Source organism: Cygnus atratus, chromosome 2 (assembly GCF_013377495.2).
Source record: "Cygnus atratus isolate AKBS03 ecotype Queensland, Australia chromosome 2, CAtr_DNAZoo_HiC_assembly, whole genome shotgun sequence".
Classification (NCBI taxonomy): Eukaryota; Metazoa; Chordata; class Aves; order Anseriformes; family Anatidae; genus Cygnus; species Cygnus atratus.
Genome location: NC_066363.1, coordinates 25,624,403 through 25,650,466, shown reverse-complemented (window position 1 = coordinate 25,650,466; position 26,064 = coordinate 25,624,403). Strand labels below are relative to the sequence as shown.

At 40.5% G+C, this 26,064-nt stretch overlaps 1 protein-coding gene across 3 annotated transcripts in view; it reads right to left on the bottom strand.

The window, feature by feature from the left end:
- LOC118247398 (probable acyl-CoA dehydrogenase 6) overlaps positions 1 to 26,064 on the bottom strand; it is an 89,754-nt gene that overhangs the window by 56,752 nt on the left and 6,938 nt on the right. For 2 of the 3 annotated variants that reach the window (XM_035545355.2, XM_050708884.1), the window contains exon 2: positions 16,467 to 16,587. In XM_035545355.2, the coding sequence (XP_035401248.1) occupies positions 16,467 to 16,587 (121 nt within the window). Of the gene's footprint in view, positions 1 to 14,968; positions 15,040 to 16,466; positions 16,588 to 26,064 lie in introns of all 3 variants that reach the window. The other variant, XM_035545356.2, reaches the window with a different exon arrangement.

Genomic DNA, 26,064 nt, shown 5'->3' with positions numbered 1-26,064 from the left:
GGGCTTGTACGTCTCAAAAGTCAGTGATAATTGCAAAACACAAGCCTTACCTCACCAGTGCTTGATTTACTGCATGCGTTTTGCAACCATGGCCTCTGAGAAATTGGTGTCTGCTATCTACATTAAGTTTCGATTTATTTTCTATATTAATTTTTCTTCTTTCTTTTTAAACACTGTACCAACTAAATGCCAACCCAGTTTTTTCAAACCTTTATGTTTGCATTCTCATGTCAAATATATTAACTACTTCACAGCTAGTAGATATTTGGGACTGAGAAGAACCCAGGTGTTGTTCCATTTCATCTTTTCTTACTGAGCTATGTTATGACTAAAAATTACTGATTTCAATTAAGCCCTTCTTTATTACTATTCACTAGACCTTAGACTTTAAATCCTTTCCCCCAAAAAACATTAGTATGCTTTAATAACTAACTTTAAGGATATTCCCTTGTCAGAAATTAAACTGCAGAGATTTGTGGTTATTTTTGAGTGTTGTCAGATTAAACTTAATATTAAATTAAAAACTGTTTCACAATGTCAAAAAGAATGTTCTGTATAATAATCTGCCTTCTGATGGTAATTTTGTATAATTAATGCCACCTTTCCTTGTAATCTTTTGTGTTCTGAAGTTTATTCTGTACTCCCACATGGAAAATGAGATCATTCAGCATGTGGAGGCATTTACAGAACATAGCTCACTACAACCCATTGAACCCATAAAATACTGAAAGGAAGGGGGAATTTTATTTAAATATGAACTAATATTCCCCTTTAAGCACTATTAGCATTTTCATTCAAAAGACAGCAAAGGGGATGATGTTAGAGAGTGTCAGAGACCACCACCCTTCACATGTGCTGCTCCACCTACAAACCAGGACACCCCAAGTTTCCACCTTTGGTTTCCTCCATCTGGCCTTATGGATGCTTGAAGGAGCAGCAGGCAAAGAGGCAGTGGTTGCTTTCCAAAACTAGCAGCCATGTCAATATGCCCACTCTCTGTCTAGCTTCTCCTCAATAAATCCACATGTGGAAGAAGATCCATGCTACAACAAGCAACAAAAACCTACCCCAAATCCAGGCAAGACATTTTAAAGCCATGCAAGGCAGCTGCATTCACAGTGCTCATCCTGAGTCCCAGATAGCATCAGATCTTTTGTCCTACTTCCAAGCTGTCTCCTGGTGCCACATCATGCAGTAACTACATACAAAGAACTAGGCAATAGTCACTGCAGAAGTAAAATCTCCAAGTTTAATCATCTCATGGGTTTAGTTTTGGAATCTTAGATTGTTTTCAAGTCACTTGAAACATGGGAACTTAGTCACTTAAACATGGGAACAACTAAAACCGGTTAAAGCTTTAGCAAGATCAGATGGAAGATTTTGAAATTCTATACATTTATATGTATTACACGGCAGACACCTGCTTGAAAATTATCCTTGGAGAAAATCTGATTCACACCATTCCATTCTGTGCCATCCCCTCCTCTAACTGAAAGATTTCCCCTCCTTTCCCTAATTGAGAGGGCAGCACCATACAAACCACACAAAGGCCCAAATTCTGGTTTATCACAGACAGATGCCGCTCTGAAATACCTGGAGTTGCTTGGAGGTTACACAGTGCAGCGAGTCTATGGGTCGAGTCAGCTCTCCTGCACATCAGTTTGCATGGACATGTTCAGTGGGCATCTTCTAACGCTGAGGGTTTCTTCAGTTTTAAAAGAAGTAGCCTGCAGATCTCAAAACACCTTTGCAGGCATTTTGTAATTGCAGACGAAGTTTTCAAAGACCAAAACATATACCTCTCAGACAATATTCAAGGAAAGAAGAAACTGGATTCTCAGTAGCACAGAATAAAGTCAGAAACAAAGATATAAGCATCATGATCATAGTTCCAAAGTAAGCTTGCTGGATGGAACAGGACACTTCCTGCTGAAATGACTTCTACTTTAAGTGTTTTCCTCCTGGTATTTGTTTCATCCTGCATTCTTCTTGTTTCACATCCTCCTCTGGGATTATGGAACCTGATGATATCCAACTAAAACTTGGACAGAGACAGGGGACAGGATTCCCAAAACTGTGTTTGGAAGAAGATAAGGAAAGGGCATAGACAACTGCTTTTTCTTTTGAGAGTTTATCTGGTTTATCCTGATATCTCATCAGTGTGGTGACTGGAAGCCCAGGAAAGACCTGCCAAAATGTAGCATCCTGGTTTCTTTTACAGGTCCAAGTGTCCACAAGCACGAGGTTTTACAAGGACAAGACAGGATGTCCCGTTTGTACAACTACAAAATGCAATCCACAAAGTGCTCAGAGGATGTATGAGGGTCAGCTCAAATCCAACACAGAACGCAAAGATACCAACATTTACTCGCCTCCCCCCCCCCCCCCCCCCGAATGCTGCACTGCTACAAGCTTCAGCTGCCTTAACTATCTTTTTAGCAAAGCAGGACACATACAGAAAAGCAGATAAAAAAAAAAAAATGAAAGGCTTTCAACAGCTAGACATGATCACATTTTATGCAGCTCCTTTCTGTTCTTCAAAACAACCCCATGCACAGCAACACTGGCCAACCAGCAAGGCCTCCCTAGTGCCAGAGGACTGGGCTAAACACAAAATAAAAAGCAGTCCGAGTGTGACTTTATTTATTTTTAACCACGTGCCAAGTATGACATCAGCACTGTGTGCAGGAAGCATCTGGACACACTGGAAAGAATTTCCTGACTTGCTGCAGGCAACAGCTCAGCTAATGGCTTCTTGCTGTCCACCACAGAAGAGCAAACTGCTCCCGTGCTGCTGCCCGTTCATCTGCCTTCCTTTAAAATAAAAGGGGGAAAAAAGTAAGCATTCTACCTAAAACAAACAAACAAGAATCAAATAAAATGGAATCAGAGGCTTTTTGTTTTCTTTTGTAAACACGGACTTCCATGATAGCAGGATTAAGCCCGAACTGCTCGGCTATGAGAAGAGAGACCTGGAAAGCAAATCCCTATTAGAATGCTGAATGAGTAAGATATTCTATTTATCTTCCAAAATAAAACATCTGAAAAGGTTACTGAGCAAGAACAAACAAAGGAACAGGTAAAAAAAAACACAGCGTGTTACTAGCTTGAGGAGAAAATATACACTTTAATCTTTAATAAGCTTTCCTGATGAAGCAAAGTCCATCTTTCTAAATTTCTCTGAAATGGCACTGGCTTTCCAGAGTAAATCCATACCAAGTAGGTGACAAAAAGAAGACTCAATTTCCTCAGCCTTCAGGACCTTAACATTTTTAGCAATGCCAAGAATATCTGATCATAAAAAAAAAAAAAAAACAAAAACAAACTTTTTTCCTCCACTTATGCCCAGAAATTCATCGGTTTATCATGAACAAAAAAGAAAATTACCCTTACTCCTCCCAAAGGAAGTTAAAAAAGAAGAAATGGCAAATTGCAATTGTTAGAGAAGTAACACATGGACCCACCTGAGTCCTCTTAAGAGGGGAAAACACAGCAAGAAAGAGAGAAGAGGCTCAATGGAAAAACAAATAGACCAAGATGGCTGAAAACTGCTGGTAGGATTTAGAAAACATGTGAATGGTAATGACCTGTAAAAAATATGATCATAGTAATCCCAATATAAGAAAAAGGAGGGAAGCACAAAAATTAATCTTGGGCTGGGGGATGATTCTGAGAAGCTGGAATATCCACTGATTATTATCAGTACTTTAAGTACTTGCACTTTTCATTCCTGGCAAAACTGAGACTGGAGTGGATCTCATCCTTCTAGCAGTTCCCCAGAAGCTGTTTCTCTTTCCACAAATCCCTGGCCATGCCACAATCTGGTGGATGACCTGACTCCCCAGAGGCTCTGGACCAGCTTGGTGCCAACATGCCCTTCACCGTCCCCCATGCACCTTCCTCCCCGGCCACACAGCGATACCCATGCTGTCCAAGCAAAGCACTAGGGATGCACCTTGCATCTCAGCCAAGTAACATCGTGAGATAAGTCCAGATCTCTGGAATAAGGCTACAACATTGCTGCTGGGACCAAAGCTCTGGTCCGCCCAGTAGACAGGGAGTGTAGGAAGCTGTGAAACAGTGCTGGCACCTGCTGAGTGAGTAGCTGATGATCAGAAATACAATTGCTCTCCCTAAAGCATCTGTGGATGGCCCCACCATCTATAAAGTGCGTAATAGCTTCTGGATTCCTATTAAACTTTGCTCTCTACATTTCTGTGGGATGAGTTTCACTGGTTATTCATAATATAAAAAGGAAAAAAACAAACAAACAAAAAAAACCACCACCAATTCCTTTCAGTAGTCTTATTACTCACGGAGCTTCTGCTCCACCAAAGGACCCCAGCTCTTGAATGATAAAGGGAGGGTGAGAGTAACAGCCTCATTCATTTCCTCTGACTAGGGAGCAGAAGAAATTCTGACTAAAGTCACCTTCAGAGATTTTTAAACCATTTAATGACGCTATAAAAAACTCAATTATCTGCCCCTGTTATACTCACTCAAGGAAATTTTCCATTAATTCTGCCCTTTGTTTCCCTGTTCAGATGAAGCAAGCAAAGTGAATTTGTAAATGCTGGAGGTTTGGGGGGAGTGCACATTTTCTGCTAGCTTCACAGGCCAAAGGAAACTGCACAGAGACAGGTCATAGTGTTTCAAAGGTCCCATGCCGAAAAAGTCCTACCAAAAACATGTCTCCCATCACCGGAAAGATTTCTGGCACTGAAATCAATATTGATGTACAGTCAGCTGACAACAGAGTTCAGGTATTCCACCATGAAGGAACCTGAAAGACATCTGCAATAGGTTGTGAACCAATTTTCCTGTATGCTGCTCAAGGTGTTTTCCTACAGTTCTGGGTTTGTTTCCATCAGACAACGTTTAACACTGGCTCTGACACAAACAGAAGCAGTGGTTAGGAACACTAAGGAGAAAAAGCCCTCAAACAGTCACTGAAACCAGAAAGTCCACGTACCTTGTTGCTTCAGTTCCCTGCTGTCCCACCACCCTACCAGCTGTCACCCTACCAGGAAGGTTTTCCACTTGATCTCTACCTAGCAGAGCCATGCAAAAGATGTGCTGGCCAGTGCGTGGCTGTGCTCACGGCAGCGTCCCAGGGAAAACCCCTGTCCTCCTCCAGAGCTCCTCTGTCATTGCGGCTGCTGCTTCCCAGCTCTGGAGACATTTCCCAGCTCAGACAAGACCACAGAGCAGCTTTGTGGTCTTACGGGAAACAATAGCTGTTGCATTAGAGACTCCTTCAGAAGCAGCTTTTCTAGGCTATCACAGGAAAGGCAGAAAGGTACCAGACAAGCACAGCCTCCAGCCAATACTTCTGTCCTGCAAGAACTACTGTCTTTCCTAACTAGTCTCCCACATATCTGCTGGAGGGACAACAGAGAAGAGACATTAACAACAAAAGCAGAAAACATTGCAACATAATAACCTCTGCAAAAGGGCTAACCCCAGGGAAGGGCAGAGCTAACCAAGCAGTTTGGCCGGAGTTAGGAACCCCTGACTTCATTAATTTATCTGGATGCATTAGTAGGCGAGATGAAATGGACTATTTTTTGAGAAAAAGAAGTAATTCCAAACTGACATTGAAGTCCAATTTCAAAACTAATTCTGTAAAACAGGAAAGTGGTTTTCAATTTGAGCATAGAAACAATTCTGGTGTTTCGAAGAACGCTTCCCCAATCCCTGTGTCCTTCCCAGTTGGCCTACAACTCCAACACTTAAGCAGACACTTTTTAGCAATTCTACGCATTCTAAAACTGTTCTTTTATATTACTGAAAAAAAAAAAAAGAAGATGAAGATATCTCAAGGGTTTCTTGAGTGGACAGCTGGAAAATTTAAAATAAAAGTTTTAATTCAGCCTTCTTTTTCATTTTTTAAATCAAATAAACACTTTTTCTTTTCTGTTTTTCAAACAGGGTGAAGCTGCATTGCCTCCAGATGACTGTGGCTTTGAAACAGCAACACAAAACCAAATGCGCCTAGAATAATAAAAAAAAATTGCTAAATCTTCGCACCCTCTTGTGGCCTCTTCCCTTTGTTTTGTCCTAACACCCATTTATCCCTGCCCACTCCTCAACCTCTGCCCCAATAAACTTCTGACGAGTCTCCTCCCAAGGTCTCCTCTAACAAAGTTAGCTGCAAAATAACTGAAATAGCTACTCAGATTTCACAGGCACCACAAGGCAGGGGCAAGGCTGTAATAAACTCTGTCCTGCCCTGCACACATAACCCAGAAGTCCTGCTCAGTGTTCCTTTCACCCCTTAAACATTTATATTGTTCCACAGGGTCCTGGGATTAGGATATTTTCCCATCTCTAGTTTTTATTGTGCACCAGTCCCCTGGGGGAGTTGCAATGACACTTGATCCAGCTTGCCCTGAAAGTTTGCTGTGTGCATTTCCATTTTGAGATCACTCTTGTAAAATAAGTAGGAGACCAGATAAACACAACCCACTAATACTATTACATTAAGCTTCTGGCTTAATGTATAGACAGCATCTGTCCTAAGCAGGCCTTAAAAAAAAAAAAACAAATAAATCAAACAAACAAACAAACAAAAAGAAATAAGTTTCAAAAAGCACATCTGCTTATATTTGTTTTTTGTCCTGTGACGTGCACCAAAAATAAAATGTGACAAACTCAACAACAAATCAAATCATTTCCTCTTGCTGTTATTCAGGCTTCTGAGAAGAATAGCTATCAACTTATCATATCTTATCACTGTCCTCTTTATGTTGGATTACAGTTTGCAGGAAACATTTGTTATTGTTTTCCTTGGACGTTATAGATTATAGTAGGAAAAACAGCTAAAGTGTGAATACCTTACACCAAGTGGCAACTAGTTCACAAGCATGTCCCTTAGGAACCCAAGCAGTAAGACCAGACAATGCACTTAAGCACGTACTTAAACAAGATAGCTAAAGGATATCTTGTGCTACACAATCAAAGCTTTGAGGAGTAGCTGGCAGGCCAAGGACATGGTCAGCCCTGAGGCACTGCATCTACATCTCGTTCTTCATTCAACAGCGGTATAATGTGGCACAATTCCTCTGGAGAGGATAAAAAATGATGAAGAAAATTAATCTAGGACAGAAAAGTCAATCAGAACTGGTGAGAACTCACTACTAAGCCCATACATTCCTGAGCACTTAAAACACCACATTGATCACTTTGTTTATACCCCTGAATGAAACAGCAACAGTCCCAGATAAAACCAAACTGCCTGAACTGACTAAATTAATATTTCTTTGTAGTTTTGTAGAGGGTTTAAAACAACGGAAAATGTAAAAAAAAATCCTCCTCTCTAAATAAAAATCAACGTATAAAATGCAACAAACTTTACTGCAACAAATAATATAAATGTATAACATATATACAATCATGCTTATCGCTACCAAGTACAATTCAGGATGGAGTATTACTTTTCTGTATCAGGTACAGATTATAGCTGGACAGAGCATTCACTCACACATGCCTGAGCCTCCTGCTGTTTCCCCACCCTACTTACAACTCAAACAATCCTCAAATTGAGAAGCACACAGGAGATACTGAGACACAAGTTCTGATGGCATGAAAACCCTGCTTGCCTCTCCACAAACACACCAAGCAGTTGTCTTGCACTGGTCAGACTGCCCAGTCAAAAGAACTGGTTTTGAAGTTTTAAAGCTTCACTCATTCCTGTCGTCAACGTATCTCCACTTCAAAAACAATTTGTATATTTTTAAAACGTAACTAATCAATTGAGAATATGAAGTTAAATGGATTGATTCTTTGGACCAACCACAAAGCTACAAATTGGTGTATTATTAAGGCTAAGCTTATAAAAGAACTTCAACATGGTTGTGCCAATACACCAGGGCACAGGTTACAAGTATTTTTCAGGCCAATGTAATAGATTTTAGAAGTACTTCAGAAAAACAAACATTTTTTTCATTTCCTACTTCACTTGCTAGAGGGTATCATACAGCCTCTGATGTGCCTGTCAGTATTACGTGAGGGCAAACAATGAAATCAAAACAGTATTACATGAGGGTAAACAGTGAAATCAAAACAGACCTCACAGCAGAACAAACATGAGCCCCATGTCACATAACTAGGTATGTTTAACTTCCAGGTTCACTGTGAAATGGTATATCTATTCCACACATTATCGCATGATTACAAACTACTGCAACCTCAGTTCTCTGCATCTTTACCTCAAAATTCGCTTGTTCCACTCCTTCAAATTAGGAAGCTGCAAACAGGCAGCTCTAACCTTATCTATGTACTCAACACAAAGGAGCTAAATTATTTGTATCAGTATCCTTTTCTGACATCTTTTGATTACCGTGTAGCATACGGCATTACGAACTGCTGTGTGCATTACCTCTCCTGTATGCAAGTTGCTAGTCACATGCAGACTGCGCCTGCATCTTGGTCTGTCCTCCTTGCTGGGATGAATGTCAAAAAGGATTAGCACTGTCTCCAGGAGTCCAGTTTACAGCAGGGGAAGTCCTACAGTTGTCTTGCAAGGGTAAGGACAAGGTTCACAAAGGTGGATGCAATGTTAGCCACCTGTCAGAAAGGGAGAAAGATAGTGCCAAGTCCTGTTTTTCACTTATAGGAAAAGAAAGTTTACTGGCATGTGGACCTTTGAACTTCCTTACCACTGCCAGGAATGACTAAGAGCTTACGCAATATCTCCATGGATTAGATTATTAATGATGCCTCTGTAATAATGTAATGATGATTTTGCATCACCTGGGTCACTATGGATTAGAAAAACTAGATCAGAATAGGAAAACTAGAACTAAAGAGATATCTGAGCTTTTTGTTGGTGGTATGCGCTTTTTTTTTTCTTCTTATTTCTTCTGTTCAGCTACATGTGTTCTGGTTTGTCCAGGCTGGACACCAGCTTATCTTGCTCAAATACTGAGCATAAAAACACCTACCTCGGAACAATGCAATCTTTCTGCAGTCTTGTTAATGTTCTCAAGCCAGCTGTCATTCACAGTTTGTGATCTGTTTATTGACCTATGGGATCTGCAAGCACTGACAAGTCAACAGTTCTTCAGAGATTTTCCATGTCAACCTCAGAATGACTGTTTCACAATATTTTTCCCACTTTCAGTCCCAGGAAAGAAACCAACCTTCGCTCCCAGCACTTAATAATGCAAAAGCAAGTGGGTAAAAGTGAATCAAGCCTAGGCTTCACAATGATAAGTTCCCCCCACTCAATGTACTGACATGTCTCAATGCATTAAGGGTGTATCTAAACCTTTCAGAAAGCATTCTGGTTATTCCATCTCGGTACACGACAGATGCCAAGAATCTAGCGTCAAACTTCTGAGACTGGGAAAAGACAGTGACGTGTAAATTAAAGAAACTTCTAAGATGAAGGTTATTTTAATGTAAGCACATTCATTGGCCCAAGCTTTGTCAAGTGACAGTCTTGCCATTTGATCCACTGAAATACAGGGATAAACTCAATCCTTTTAATGGAAACTCCCAAACGGTATCTCTTACTTGATACTGTCTCAATCCTTATATTCTTTTCAGGTATTGTAATATTTCATATTTCTTTAATCTATTCAGCTTCTCTCCTTGATGTACACTCTTTTGCTATTCACAATCACAAAATTAAGAACAACAGATTTTTAGCAGATTTGCCTGTTTGCTCAGAAACACCTGTGCCCAGCAATTCTCTATGGAAATCTACAAATTCAAAGCAAAGTTGTATATAGAGACCTTTAGAAGCACAGCAACAGGAGGAAATAGCTCACAAAGAGAAAAAAAGTTACAAAATTTAACTGAAGCATTCAACCCAACCTAGAGTATGTTTGGTCCACAGCTTCTGAAACAGGTACATCCCCAAATAAACGATCACAAGTTACTACCAGGAATCTTGATTGCGTCTTCCACTGTTTTGTCATGATGCTAGGCTGAGAAATGCCATCTGGCTTTTGGTCCCATTCAGTACCAATTAGTCCAATTAGTCCTGCCCCACAGGTTAGACTGGGCTCCTGATTCAGCACGTAGACCTCTAAGCCATACACAGGTCCTCTTCTTACTTCTTCATTGAAATAAGAAAACTGTTATTACTACAACTTCTGCATTAGGGAGTAGAGAATTAGCTAGAGAAGAATCCTCTCTGCTGAAGCTTGAAGCATCAGCATGTAAAAAAAGCCAAAACCAGCTAGGTAGTAAATAAGACCATAGCTTCTGGAAAAAGATTCTTCGTAGATTCTGGAAATCAAGATTCCCACTCTAAGGTTCCTTTTCACTGTGACCTTCACACAATGTCACAGCTTCAGCTTTTAAGTCTGTGTTTCTGGACTGCACTCCCCCAAATACACCTACTTGGTATTTTGGTGTTTATAGTTTCATGCAACTCTGAAACCTCATTAACAAGCCTCATTTTCATACAAGGCACTCAAGCTGGTGCACATTTAATGTAAAGTTAATTAGAAGGGAGAAGGACGGATTCTGCTGCAGGTACAGCCTGGCACGCCCTGGAGCCCAGCCCGGCACCCTATGCAGAGCGGGGGCAGTGTGCTGATGGCCCCTTCTCGGCTGGGAGGTGGAGAACCATACCCACAGGGAGGGCTGCTTCTGACTGCTTCTCATACAAACGGAGACTAAGTGCTGTGAGTCAGCTCCCAGACACCACGGCGATCTGTCAGCTTGTGTGAAGCCTGTGAGACCTAGAAGCAGACCTGGCTTGCCATGGGGGAACGGAGTTCAAGCACTTAATTGCAGGGGCATAGCTGAGCATTTGATCACAGTTAGACACTTCTAGCTTCTTCCAGGAAAGAGACATTTTTTGTGTCCCCCCCGATACCATTTTGACATAGCCTGTAACCACCTGGGTACACGTACCAGATTTCAAAAAATCCTAGTCTGCCCCTAAAGTACTGGCACGTTCATACCTGAATTGGACGAAGTAATGCTTTGTCCTGCATTCAGGCCACAAGTGTGAGGATTTGCTTTATCTCAAGTACAAAAGTAGAACCCCAGGAACTAATCTGATCTCTCTATCACCAACACACTTAAAGGAAGATTATCTCTTCCAGAAAGACTTGCTGTCCTTCAGTAAATCTGTTCTCTGCTGGGTGTTTCTGCAAAACCGCTCTTAATAGCTGAACAAGCTATTCCCAGAGGTTCTGGTGTACTCCCTAACCAGCCACAAAGAATGAGGCACTCAGGCTTCCAAATCCTGTGGAGAGTCAGCACCCCCAACAACCACCAAAACAACAGATACATTAAAAAAAAAAAAAAAAAAAAAAGGGAATTCAGGTACCCATTCCCTTGTCTGACCAGGAACAGAGCTCAGGTAGATGCTGGTCCGTGAAGTGCAGCAAACAGTCTCCCTGCTACCATTTTCAACTGCATTTCATCCTACACTTTTCTATTTCACAAGAGAGGGAAAATAAATAAAAGGATCACCCATGTAAAATTTATATGTACACATATAACAATGTTTTCCTTAAAATTAAGAAGGCCAGATAAGCACCTGAAATTTCTTACACTTCTCTGACTAAGGTCTCCACACCACTTCCATCCATCACTAATTTTGTCAGCAATTCAATTCAAATAAAGCGGTGACTCATTTTAGTCTATTGTTTTTCAAAGGCTATTTCGAGGCTCTTTTCTGATTGCAAAACAGGTGTACCTTGTAACTGATAAATATTTCAGAGCTCTCATTTACTGGTTCACGGGCATCTTAACACGTAGCACAATGCCCTCACACTCCCAAACCTCCACAGCATGACTATTATTAACATCCAGTTGCATTCGTTTGTAGGCAAGAAAAAGATCAAATGGCCAGTTCAGCTGGCTATGCTTAAACCCACAAGCACTGTAGCTGTTCCACTCCTGAGTTTGTGGGGGGGGCGGGCAAGGACTTCTCTTCTGGCAGCTCTTTCCCCTTTAGCTTCTATCCATAGATACACCTCAGAAGTTTCTTACATTTACTCTCTGTGAAATCATAAAACCCCATTTAATCAGAACTACTAAATCCCTTTCCAGTGACAGAATTCACTGTTCCTCCAAGGTCCTTCTTTTGCTAATTCCAAATAATAATAAGGCTTAGTGTTACAGGCAGGAGAAAAAGAGAGAGTGAACTCCCCCACACACTTTGAAGGTGACTTTCCACTACCAAACTCTCGTAAGGTCTCCTCTTACAAGAGAAATGTATACTTGTGAAGAAAATAGCAGAATTAACTTCAGAGGATAGCACAGATCTATATTCCCCCATTTGACACACAAACGTGCAATAAACAGGTTTTCGTACAGCAAGACATTGCATCATTTTCCAGCTGCAAAGCAATCAATCATTCAAAATGTGTTTTGTTCCATCAGACACTTATCTGTCTCAGGTGACAAGAACATACTGCTTATTACTTTATCCAGTCCCAGATCTGGCATACATCCCAGCAGTATGGAGAGGAGATAGTGTAAAACTATACTTTCTCCTCTGTGGGAAGTCTTACACCGTTCTATCCTGACTGATATGTTTAAGAATGTATTTCTGCAAGTGCACTGCTAATTGTTTGACAGGGATAAATGAAAACTACTGTTTGGACATACTGTCATAATCATTTTTGCATACAAACACATTCTACTCAATATTCCTAGAGGACTGCCAGTGAAACTGCTAGTGAAATATCCAGAGCAGGCATCATTATCGCTCACATCTCAATGTGATGCTATATGTAGAAGCAGGACAGAAGGACACAGCCCTCTCGCAAACCTCTTTCTCCTTCCCCTTTGCTTTCCCTGAGCCTTTACAGGAGGATTCCTGCACTTTTGTATCAGCTGATAAAAAAAAAACTTTCAGTCATCCACATGGACATGTAGAGTTATGCAAGCACGTAACAGCAAATTTTGAGCCTGTCTTTGGCAACGCATCCTAAAATTTAGTAACAGCCAAGGCGTTGATTCATAAACCATAAGATTACAAAGGACCGTGTGGATGTTTTCAGCTTTTACTCCAACATTTCATCTGATCTGCACACAAAATACTCCAAAAAATATGTCTTGCCCGCTTCCCTTAGCAAAGTCACCAATGGCCAATTACCAAGACTGTTTAAAATATTTTTGCTCCTTACCCTAAATATTTTCTGTCTTGAGTTTTGGGACTGTCAGTACCTCAACAGCCCAGACACTTTATAACTTGAGAAGAAACACACAGTAAGCATAAATGACCAGTAAAAAGTATAAGGAGATTTTTTTTTTTTCCCCTCAAACTAAATACTTCAGGCTGAACTGAGCAATTCTGTAAAACGCTTTTTGCACAGACCAAAAAGACACTTCTTATTAATAAATAACATTCACTTTTTTGCCATTTATTTCACAAGTAGGAAGAATTTCCTAATGTAGCAGAATAACACATATTTTCCAAGGGGAAAAAAAAAAAAAAAAAAAAAGGTGTATGCCCTATTTTTGAGTCATGTAAATAATACTGGAGCAGAGAAATGATTCAAAGAAAATAATCTTCCTCTGGCAGAGGACTGACCAGACAGTAAGTTAAATGCACTGTTCATCCTCAGGGCTCTCCAATTATATATGTACAGCTTGGCCTTGCCTAGTGGTTATATAACCCCTGCAACTAACATCTTGAACTATTGTACTACAGCAAATACTACTCTAAGCATTAACAACTGTGAAAAGGCATACAGGAAAAACACGGACAAGTTTGTAGTCCACAACTGCATCTGGTGGGAACTGATGGAGCCCGTGCAATGCAAACCATGCCCCAAATCAGTTCTCCACATAGAGAAAGTTTCCAACGACAAGGGACACATGTAAGGCATGTTCTTTTAGAAACCTGCCTCCCGTTTAGCAGCTCATTGTTCACGAATGAAATGGTGTTTACACAGGAACCAGTCCAGTTTCAGCAATCCGGAAGTCCAGCAGATGTTTCCTTCTATCTAAGCAAAACAAGTTTGTGAACTGTTCCTGCCCAATCAGAAAGCTTCAAAATTAATTATACAGCAAAATAAATAAATAAATAAATAAATAAATTACTTGACAGAAGGACCTTGGAAAATAAATTCAGAAAATGTTTTATTTCAAAAGTGCAGCTGCTACTAAATTTATTCATTTGAAAAAGTTAGACTTCTTCACCAGTGCATTATGATCTGGGTTTGGAGGGATGCAGCAGGAAAATGGTAATTTTGGTTTGTGCTGGAAAGGGAAAGTAGGGCAGGTTGTTACTCACATGGCTCAAATGCTCTCCTCCAACCAATTTATCTCCCTCCTCCAGACCTCACCTGACATCCCACCCAAACTCTCGGCTACTCTTTGCTTCCTCAAATCTCTTAAGATCTCTTAAATGGCAGAAGTAGCTGGGCAGGGTATAAAAGATCTTTTTCTTACTTTTTTCTTTCTTTTTTTTTTTTCCTTTTTAAATTACTGCTACTAGTACACACCGGTCATACAGCAAGCATAAGCACTTCAAAAAATGATGAAGAACTTCATGCTTTGCCAAAGTAAGTTACATTGAGACTGTGTTGTTACCCATCTGACTGTTTCACTTATCTTCCCAAGAGTTTCAGGACTTTCAGGATGTGCCCGATGTTATTGTACTATTACAGAGCAAAGCTGGATCTGAGGTCATCCTGTTGCACCACTGAACACTGCAAAGGCAGCATCTCGCAGGAGCTGGTACATTTTTTGTACATAACAGTATCTTGCTCCGCAAGATGAACTGAGATGGACCAAATGTCGCTGAGAAATTTATCCAGTTTTTCAAAAGTTTTGTTAAAATGCAGCTGCAGAGACCCAACAAATTTGATTAACACCTAGTGTCAAAACCAAGGATAAAATATTCTTAACCACAAGTATAACAAGTGTAGTCAGTGCAGTCAGACTTCTGTGCCCATCTTTGCGTTTGCATGCCCCTTCTTCACTAGATTTTATTCAATTTATTTCTTGTTCTAGCTATTTTGTGAGTATTATACAAAGTTCGTACCTCTACAATGTTTTATGCACAGCATGCTTGGCAGTTGAGGTTCCTTACCCCAGAGGCGGCCTCTGCATGTCCTGAGATGCATATAACAACAAAGACAAGAGCTGTAATCTGCCAGCAATGCAAGGCAGCGTTATTACAATCAACATGGATATTAGCAGTCTGAAGCAGACCCCACTGAGACATATTTCAGATCTGCCTATCAAACAATTATAGCAGAAGGTGGAGGTGTTATTCTTCTCCTTCCTCCAATAATCCTATTTGTCCTTTAAATAAATCTTAAATGTAATCTCAAACTGTCAGCATTTTTGTAAAGAAGTACCAGCTCAGACCTAATTGGATTTGTCAGACAATCACAGCTAACGAGTTCTGCAAGCTCCAGCGGCTGAACAGCTAGAGAAAAATCTTCCAAGTTGGAACGTATAAAAATATGAAAGTTCATTTCAAGAAGAAAAATTTCCTCTGAAAGTAACTGGTAAAAAGGCATAATTTTTTCCACAGTTCAAACCCTGTCCCTTAGCAACATAATGATGTGGTGTGGCATAGCTAAGGTTGTGTGAGCTGCTCTGATCAAGGCCAGGTTGGATGGGGCCTTGGCCAACCTGATCTAGTGGTTGACATCCCTGCCTATGGCAGGGGGGTTGGAACCAAATGGTTTTTACGGTCCCTTCCAACCCAAGCCATTCTATGATTATTTGCAGTTAACTCTTCAAACATTACCACTTCAGGATGCAAACTTGTTTTTGTTTTAGACTTTCACACCACGAATAAAAAAAGGTGGAAAAAACAGAATTCTGACAGGCACATTTATCAGTAGTACTTGAAAAAAATATATATTGCATTGGTTGCAAGTGAAAAAACTTGCAACATGTATTTTAGCTGAAGAGTTGAAATCCCAACTATGCCTCTGGACTTCCTGACTTTTTCCTCACAATTATAGGAACAGCAATGTGAACCTTGTTCTTTGACAGGTTATCATCAGCTTCTTGTTCTGTACATGCTGCTGTCTGGAATAGTGCACTTCAAGGACAGTTTAGGATATAATAGTCTAAAACCCAAACAAACCTCATCTTCATGGTGAGACATAATACATTACAATGATGTAGATGTTACAAGTTAAATTTAAGTAATAGGCCAAATCTTACAGCACTTTCAATGCACTCAGACTGTGATTTCTTTCATGAAGACTGAGATTATTCCATGCGTCCTGATCCAGAAGAAAGTAAAGTCACTAGACAGCTTGTATGTTGAGAATTGAAGTGACATTTATTTCACTGGCTTTAAAACAACAATTACTAATATTTTTAAACATTTATATTTAGGAGAATATAAACTTGAACACTTAGCAACATCATTTTCTGTATCTGCATAGTTGGTAAGCAGCATGCCTGTGACTTGGGAATAAAAGTAAATTTTGCATTCTGGGGCAAAAGCTATCTGAGATGGTACAATGCGTCTATCACTGTCAGCATGAATACTCAGGAGCTGTACACTCTCCTACCTGTTGGCTTATCCACACCAAGGAATCCAGCCTGTCCCAGGGTTTTAAATACTTTATGTGCTGGGAACTGTCCTTCTTCTTCCCATTTGTCCACAAAGGGATTAATCTCACTGTCGATGATCTAGATTTGAAAAATAAATTAAAAGTTAGACGTTCCTGCTGAAACACCTTTGACTACTTTTGTCTAAATAATTTAAAAAGCAAAAAAAATGTGCAGAGAACATTTTGAAAGCACATCAATCTGTTTACTTTCTGTTGGATGCCCTTATTCTCCACCCACTCACAACAATTACCACAGATGCAATGGGGTAAATATAAGTAGTTCTTTTAGCAATTGGACCTATTACAACAGGAAGCCATCGGGGCTGGTTTAAGCCTATCCAAGCCCTACGAAAATGACAATTGTCTCTCAACATTTGTTACCTTTTCCGGTACTGCTTCTAGAATGTGACAGGAATAGAAACCTGTATTGTCCTCAGAGGGACCCTGACAAAGAGGGTTGATGGCCTTTTTCACGACAACCACACAGGGCACACAAGACAACCAATTACAACGGGCTTCAGCTCCCTTCCCTTTGCCTGAAATGCCCTCAAGGGCATTGGAGTTCTTCAAAGCACTTATGTCCAGTCTGCAACAGTGTCTGACAACACATACACTGGAAAAATCTGGCCTTCTTCCAGATTTTATGGCATTCTCAAGACTGGAAATCGGACAACTCTCAACACCAAGACTGGCAACTCTCAGCTGGGCTACTGCTGCATACCTTCCATATGTCAATGCCCTAAGCTGCTGGGCCACTGCACTTGCTCTATTCAGGCTGCTGTCTTTCCTTCCAGCTGTTGCGAACAAAACACATCTGGAGCATGGCCAGTATGTTCAGGAACACTTGGGGGTTTCAGAGCACAAGGGTTGGATGTCTTATCCCATGAAGACCCAGATTTTCACGGCCATGAAAAGGGAGCCAAATGTGCAACCTGCAGTCTTGCAGACGAGCTTTAAGGCCTGGAAGAACTGTTCCATGGCGCTCTGTGCCTCACAGTCCCCTACGGCATGGCATGACTCCCCTTGCCCACCAACTGGTCACGAGGCAGATGTGTTTCCAGTAGTTCTCAAAAGGCGTTAGTGGCACAGGGCCCACCTCTGCCTACCTCCACAAGCCAAGCTGGGGGTTGGCACGCGCTTCTGCTGGGCCTGAGTGCTCCACACACCTGGGTCAGCACGCACAAGGGCGTCCAAAAGCAGAACAAACCAGTCACCCATGTTCCCCAAACCAAACCATACACCAATCCCCAATATGATGTCTCTAGTCCACGAACACAATTTTACTGCTATGCTGTTTTACAAAGAGAGAATTTATTATTTTAAGAACTTTTCATCTTTTCCCCACACTAAATAAACAAGTCCTGTGGTGCTAACTATTCCTTAAGCTGGAAATAGATCCCTCTCCCTCTTGAAGTGCTGTGCTTATGAGACCCTGTGGAGTGCTCTTCTCAGCTGCCTATTTATTGCACATTCTTCGGAGAATTTCAGCCCTTATATGGCTGCTTTCTGCTTCCCAGTTGGCCGCAGAAATAAGGATATTTCACTGTTGGTAACATGAAATTACTTTTTCACTTCTCTTACCAAATTCTGAGAAGCATATACACTGAGTGTTCAACTTGTTCGGTAATTACAACCTCTCTCTCCCTCTTTTATACTGAATAACATAGGCCTCATGACCAACACTAACAAAATACTCAGCAGGACACTACCTAGGACAGCCCACGTTCAGCCGTCTGTATTGCCATATCCTAAACGCTCAGATTTTAGTGTGCAGACCCTTCACATGGAGACACAGGCTGTGAAGCAGCTTTTGGTTGTACTCTTTGTTTGTAATATCATCCAGCAATGCTGATTTGATAACATCCAGGGAAGTCCCTGAAAGTGGTTATGAAGCCTGTACAGAAAGTTACCCCTGTGTTTTGATGGAACTTGGCAAAAGTCTGCAGTGAATATACTAACATCATTTTGTGTTTGTTATGGCTGGTACTGGGCCAAGCGTTTCACAGTCTACACACAAAGCTACCTTTGAAGTTCAACGGAGTCAGAAGAATGACTAAGGCATTAGAGAAGTTCTTTTACATCATTCCTGCAGATTATAAACTGCTCGCTTCTGTGCCTTTGAGCAGAACTCAAGTTGTCTGACAGAGCCAGAGTTTAATTATTACCAGGTAAAGTTTGTCACGTCTAGTAAAACAAGATCTACCTCGCATGACACAACAAAAAGATGAAGACAGCCTCGCTGCACAAATTGTAAATGGTTTGGGTCCCCTAGTTCAAGAAAAAATGAACATCACAGTCCAGATACCAACATTCACAGTCATTTCTTAGCCACTTGACTATCCACTCGTAACCGCATTTTTGAAAAGCAGTGAATCAGGTTCTGTCAAAAGCTTTTACACTCTAGACACAAATTGCTCACAAAAATCACACATGCTATTTACAATCATAAATAAGACTTTAAACAAACTAACCTACTTTCAGGTGAGAAAACTCATTCCTTTAAAAGTATTATTCATTAAAATAAGGCTCCAGAAAACACGCATCCTCAGGTAATTTACACTGAATTTGAGGGAAGGAGGAAGCTATGGGGCAATCAGAGGGCAGACTGTGGATGGGATTTGGGGAACCTCTCCCGTTGTGCTACCACATATAACGTTAACCACACTGCTGGAGAACTGCAGTGCTGGTCAGCCAGCTAATGCTTTAGTACTGATTATTGGATATTATCACCCCTTCATATACTGAAACAGAGAGAGGTTTTATAGGGTCAAATCAGGAATGACCAGAGGAACTCGTGCACTCACAGAACATGTGCTAAAAACATTGTTAAAATGGTTGTACTTGGATGTAGGTCAAACACTCTGCATACCTAGCCATTTAACTTGCCCCTTCCTTTGGATTTTGCCAAAATGTCATAGCTACGCCCTCGGAGAAATATTTCAAACTTTAATCAATTTAGATGTTAAGCAATTAATTTTGAATTAACTTACATTTTTTTCAGTGCAGACAGCTTTCAGAAGCAAGCATTAACTGCTGCAGGCGCCTTAAACTAAATCATAAGTTATACATGCCATGTTTGACAAATACACAGAAACAAACTTTCGGCAGAAGCCAAGCAGCAGTTCTGTTTAATTTTATATGCTTTATCAGGAGAAATGTGGAAACCATAGGTGGTAACATTCAGACATGCATCATTTGGATACTGACTACAGTAAGATCTAAAACTCCTCTCTGTAGAAATATCTTAACACTGCATGCCATAAATGTTGTCCACCAGATATTACCAACCACAAAGGAAATCTTTTTACTTAATCTAGCTGGCCAAATTTTAGTGGCATTTGGGATTTAACATCTATTTAGGAGCCATGTATCTTTTCAGCCTGCTGATAAAGTAAACCACAACATAAATTCTGTTATTTTCCTGACATTGAGGACATGGCAAGTCTCATGTACAGGACTGGTGTTTTTTCAGGCTGCTTCATTCAACCCATAAAGACGTAAAACTAAAGAATTCAGCCTTGGTTTAGTCTGCCTCACTACTATGATCACTACTGTGGGTGGAATCAACCATGATTTATTTTAAAAAACACTGGCTATTTGCTCAGTCGGAAACTGATCAAGACAACAGGTTCATTTCATGTTGAATGACAGTAAGAAAAATAAAAGTTTTTTATTTAATGCAGTCTTTACAAAGCTTTGTGAAAACAACACCTGTAGCTTCCTGCTCAGGAAAGGGGAAATGGAGCTGGGAGGGCTGAGGGGGAAGACAGAAATTTGGGTTTTCTGGTCTTGATTATTCTGGTCTCTGTTTAAAACAGAGTAATGAAAATATCTTCCCAGAATACTGCCAGATAGTTGTGTGCTTTCATTATTTACCCCTGGAAGTTACTGTACTATTTAAATGAGAAAAGAAACAAAACCACACATCTGGGGATTTTCCTTCACATAGTGCTCAGTATTTTGTGCCGATACTGTACCAGCAGAAACATTAGCGATTGTCACTTATTCTCCATGTGTTCTAAAACATGCTATTTCTACAAAGGTGGAAACTGTAGTTTAATTAATTTGGATACTAAGAGTGTATACAGATGTCCTTTACAGCAATTGAAGATTTTTTTCCATTATTCACCAGTGAGTTTACCTTCTATCAAGCAATTCAAATTAGAAATTAAAGAGCATAACATTTCAACACACAGTTTCTCATATCTGTCCCTTACAATACTGTGTAGCGCTAGTACAATATTTCAGCGCACAGCAAACAGGATGATGTATGGCCTTAATCTTGAAAAAAAAAAAAAAAAAAAAAAAAAACAAAAAACACCAACAACCATTAATCTGAATTCTTACAAAGGGATAGAAATTTTTACTAAAGCTTCATGTGATTTATACCTAAGCTGAAATTAGACTGTCTTAGTAGCGAAGCACAAGTTTGAGAAAAGATACTTTTCTATCAAGAAAATTAAATGGATGTAGGGGTGCCATATCATACCAGTTTAAGAAGAGCATTTTTTCTTTTAAATCAAGCTATAGTAATTGAACTGAGCTCTATTAATATAACAACTAAAGATAACACAATTAATGGGATCTTTAAAGCAACAAAAATAACAACAACAAAAACAAATAAGAAACCGCTAATGACATTTCTTCCTTGATTATATCAGGACAATTAGCAAAACACTGACTTGAAAGAAAGGAGTTAACAGACTAGAGAGACCTTTGCCTTTGACACCAGCAATAATTAATGAAAATAATGAACAGCACACGATAAGACATTTCTCCTGGTAATTTTATTCATAACCTCTGGCGGCAATGACTGCACTGCGAGACAACGCAGCACGGTACAGATGCTGGTGTGAGGACAGGCAGTATTTTCCCACAACTAAGAACTCAAAGAGTTGAGGCAGCCAAATCCACTGCAGTGCCCATATGTGCTACCAGAGCAAGCCCACGTAAATTAACCACAGGATGCAACAGCAGCACCAGAATGTGCTTTCCAGTTTAATAGCTCCTGTTTGTCTTCTTCCTGAACATGGCAGGACCTATGAGCTGCCAGGGGGCCTGGATCACCCAACCTGGACATGATGAGCCTGGGTCTGTGGTGGTCGGTGCCCAGAAGGAAGAGGCCATCACTCGGTCTCTGATGAGATCACATGCAGAAGCAGAGGCTGGATGGGACGTAGCAGACCACAGGAGGTTACAAATAACCCCATCACACGACAGACAACTGAACCGCACAGCAGGCAGAAATCTTCCCCTGCAGTGTGAACCCTGCCTGCTCGCACCAACTTATTTAGTGCATTTTCTTCTGGCAAACAAAATCCAATATTACGAGTCTGTCTGAGGTCTGAAGTAATCTCAACAGCAAGGCTGCAACCTACCGCTTCCTCTTTCAGGATACACAACCAGTACAGGCTGATTCACTGAAGATTTCCAGGAAGTTTTGCAGGACCTTTATCTGGGGATTTTTTATTATTTTTTTTAAATCACTAATTGAAATAATGGGGCTAGCCACCCAAAATTATGGGATTTCTCTCTCAGCCTCTGGCCCACACTCCCTGTCTTATAAAAATGTACATGTTTTTCTTGGTGTATCTCAGTACTCACCTAGGAGACCTACGTAAAAAGTAACCCACCACAATACAAGTGGTCCTGTCAAGGTAGTACTAGTCCTAGAGGCTGCCAAAATACCTCCCCCTCCTTGCATGTGGAAGAAGGCCAGACTCCCTTGTGCTCACATCATGGGAGACCTGGCATTCAAATACAATCTGCAGATCTTACTCTGTATTCACACTGGGCTATTCAGCTAAATGTACAATTTAACATCCAAGCAAATGACTGCCTATAGAGTTGTCACTGAAGAATTTGCCCTATTTGAGTATGGGATTTGGGACCAGGCCTCGACAGCAACATGGAAATTTCTGTACTCGGAGCTATCATCAGACTCTTGCTGGGAACAAACCAAGAAAATGTTTTCCACAATAATACAGGGTTGAACTGGAAAAGTTCAATTTAAATGCAGCCATCCGTTTCATGGCCCTGTGAAAAACACTTGGATTAAAAAAAAAAAAAAAAAAGTCCTAGAAGCAGAATATCTAGATAATTAAAATAAAGAACAAAAATGAAGCAATTCTGACTTCAGCTTTTTTAAGCAGCATGACTCATTTTACAAACCCCAAACCAACAAGTTCTAAAATTATAATTTAGAAGGCAGTTACTTTTAAAGTCTTTCAGAATACTTTCAAGCCATCATCAAGATATTAAATCATGACATAAGTGTAGCACAGAGTATGGGGGAAAGAGCAGGAAAAAAACACAGTAATTAAGTATCCATCTAACTCAAAACTTTACAGGCACTAGCAATGAATCTAGAGGGAGTGGTTTAAACATTCACATAAATGTTTAAAAAAGAATGCTTTGATTTCTTTCTGTATTTTTCTCTATAATTCCTAAAAATATTTTTTCAGGACATTTAATTATTGTACTTAGAATTTTCAATCTTGTTTTCCCCTTGTCAAAAACAAAAATAAACGAGGAATTACCATACATATCCACATCCTTTTAAAAAGCCTTTACTGAACTTAAAGGAAAGAAATTAAGAAATTCCCCCAAGTTTTATCATTGTTTTATTTTCCTTCTCTTTTTGTTACATCCCCCATTATAGTCGAGGACTTACACGCCTAATAAGAAATGTGACTGATTTAACCCTTGTAAACAAGCTCACTGATAAAACAACAAGCACATTCAATAAAGGAGAGATGCACAGACTGAAATTCATGGACTAAAAAGTAATCAAACAGAAACCCTGCAAAAATAAGCTGTATTAAACAGCAGGATGGGCTGTTCTTATCAGCAGCTTTTTGAACACTAAATGAACAATTGTGAGCAAGAAATGAGTGGCTGGAGGACAACTTTGAAAGGGAATGCAGGAAAGTTGCTCTCAAAACTTTGTACTTTATCCACCAACTTTGAAGAACGTGCCAGACATTCATACACCAGGCAGGACGTCCGCCAACAGCCACCCCCTGAAAACATCCAGACCTGGGAGGGTCTAAAGGACCATAACATGATGTCTTGGCCTTTTGGTTCAGTTTGGTCTCCGCAGCTTTCTGCGCATTTCATGTGCAGAACCAACCGTTCTGAATGACATCTGCAGGACAAGATGTGATCAGCCAGGTGAGAAAAAAAACGCTGGATGAAAATGACCCTTGAAACGAGCCAGAAGATACCACTGAGAAGGAAAAAGAAAGCCAAGCCATATAGACTGTGTGCATATATATATTTAATTCCATATTTAAAAAGCCTTCCACAGATGTTTAAACACTTCACTGCTTCGACCCCTGCTAGTGAAACCACCCGACTTCGTGTCAGTGCACAGAGCCAAGGTTAGGCCCACACTGCAGCCCCTGCGCTGGGCCTACGCTTCTGCTCACCGTGCTGTCTGCGGCCTGCATTGCTTAGCTTTTATTCTGCCTGTAGATGTACCAAGTGCTTGACAGAATAAAACAGCACATCAATCATGCTCATCAGACACGTTATATATACCCCTTCCTGTGCACGTGGGTACATTTAATCATAAGTACACACATTTCAGATCATTCAGCTTTCCCCTTTTCCCTTTCCCAATGGGCAGCATTTGAGCTCGAGACATTAAAAGTTAAGGAGAAAAAGTCACTCCAGCTCACTGCTGTGAAGGTGGTTGAAAAGGGCAGATAACACGTCATTGCTAGCACCTAAGGTATGTTAGGATACTTTTACTTTTGGTCCGTTACGGCACAGTGAGGGTGAACAGGCCTGGCTCACGTTCGCCTTTCTCCTCTGCCTTTAGAAATAGCTGTGGCCAGAGCTCAGCTTCCAGAGGACATCCAGCGGGTTCAAAACCAATACTCAGTAGACTCAGAGAAAAGGAAAGCAGAAAAATTTCCTGAGTGCTCGAAAATGTAAGACAGAAATGGGGAGACGTGTTTAAACTTGATTAATTATAGCACTGTAATTCCTTTTCGTACCTTCAATTAAGCCATGCCACAGGCAACAAGGCATCATGCAATCTGCTACAGCACTGGGTACTAAAGACTGCAGAGATCAGCCAATACAGGAACAAATTGCTACTAAATTAAATTTTCCCTTTCCCAAAGGGAAAAAAAATCAGCAGAGGGAAAAGCCCTATAACGTAAGACTTGGCAGCATCTCATTATATAATAAAACATACCTGTCCCCATCTATTTTATTTCCAGCAAAAAAAGCATGCACATTATGAGTATAATGCAATTTCTTCTGCTCTATTCATTTGGCTGTAATTGGACACACTTCTGTTTAAATCATTGCATTTCTTCGCTTTCACCGTGATACAATTCCCTGCCGCATACATAATACATAAAGCAAAGCTGATTATTGTTTTAGAAATTTGAATACTGCAGATCTTTTGGTTCCACACATCTGGCTACAGTTTTTAGTTCAGGAGGCAAATAAATAAATAAATAAATCAACAACAAAAATCAACCCTGAAACAACCATAAAGCTTTTGCCACTGCTTACCTAAAACTTAAAAGCCTACGAGTCCTCCAGGGAGTGCAGGACTGAGCAGTGCTATCCCTCTGCCCTGTATGGAGAAGGTAGCTTTTGTAACCCTAGCACACGCTGTCACCCTGTGAAGAAATTGAAAGGTCCAGTCTAAAACCTGGAAGCCCAGCCCAGCTTAACCTCTCCTGAAGAATAAGATGCTGAAAGACCAGCTCTAGCTGGGGAGGAACCCACATGATCCTAGCTGACCCTCCTCCTTCCTTGTGTCCTTCTCCCAACCCAAAAGGACGCACAGAATGACGAACCCCTCCTGCACACACCTGAGAGTTTTTGCAGTCCCTGCATACTCCCAACCACAACACCTCCAACAACCTTATTCAGGAATATGGTAGAAAATGGGAGGATCTCAAAATTGCCTCCCTTTCTGGACTCCAAGAACTGCAACTACCATGCTGAATCCTGTTCTCCAGCAAAAGCAGGAAAAGGAATACATCTGCAAAGCCTCCTGAGATCAGGAAATTGCTTATATGTATATGTTCCAGTGAATTTCTCAACTTCTTTCCTTTGAACCCATTCAGGTTTTATTTATTTATTTATTTAATTTATTCCTCTGTCTCATTTGTAGCATCTGCTGCATCCTCCATTCAACCACACCATAATGGGCAATGCAATATGCCATCAAAAGGAGCATTTCTTACCCCTGATACTCAGCATCGTTGGGTTTAAGCTACGATGGACTCTGTGTTCTTCTCGGAGAATAAATTCTGTTTCTTTTTACCATGACCTTTTTGCAAAAGCTGTAAACTCTCCCAGGGATCTAGACAATATATTCACACTTCTAGTTCCGTGATATTCATGGACATATATACCCTGTATACAAAAACATAATCATGTATAGCATCCAAGGAGAGGCATATAAAAATATAATTTCTACCTGGGCAGAGAATAATGCTTTTTCCTCATTACTGCCACAGTATTTCCCTCATGTCTGTCCACAGCCAGAGACAAATCAGGCTTCTCTGAATCTCTAAGTTTTGAA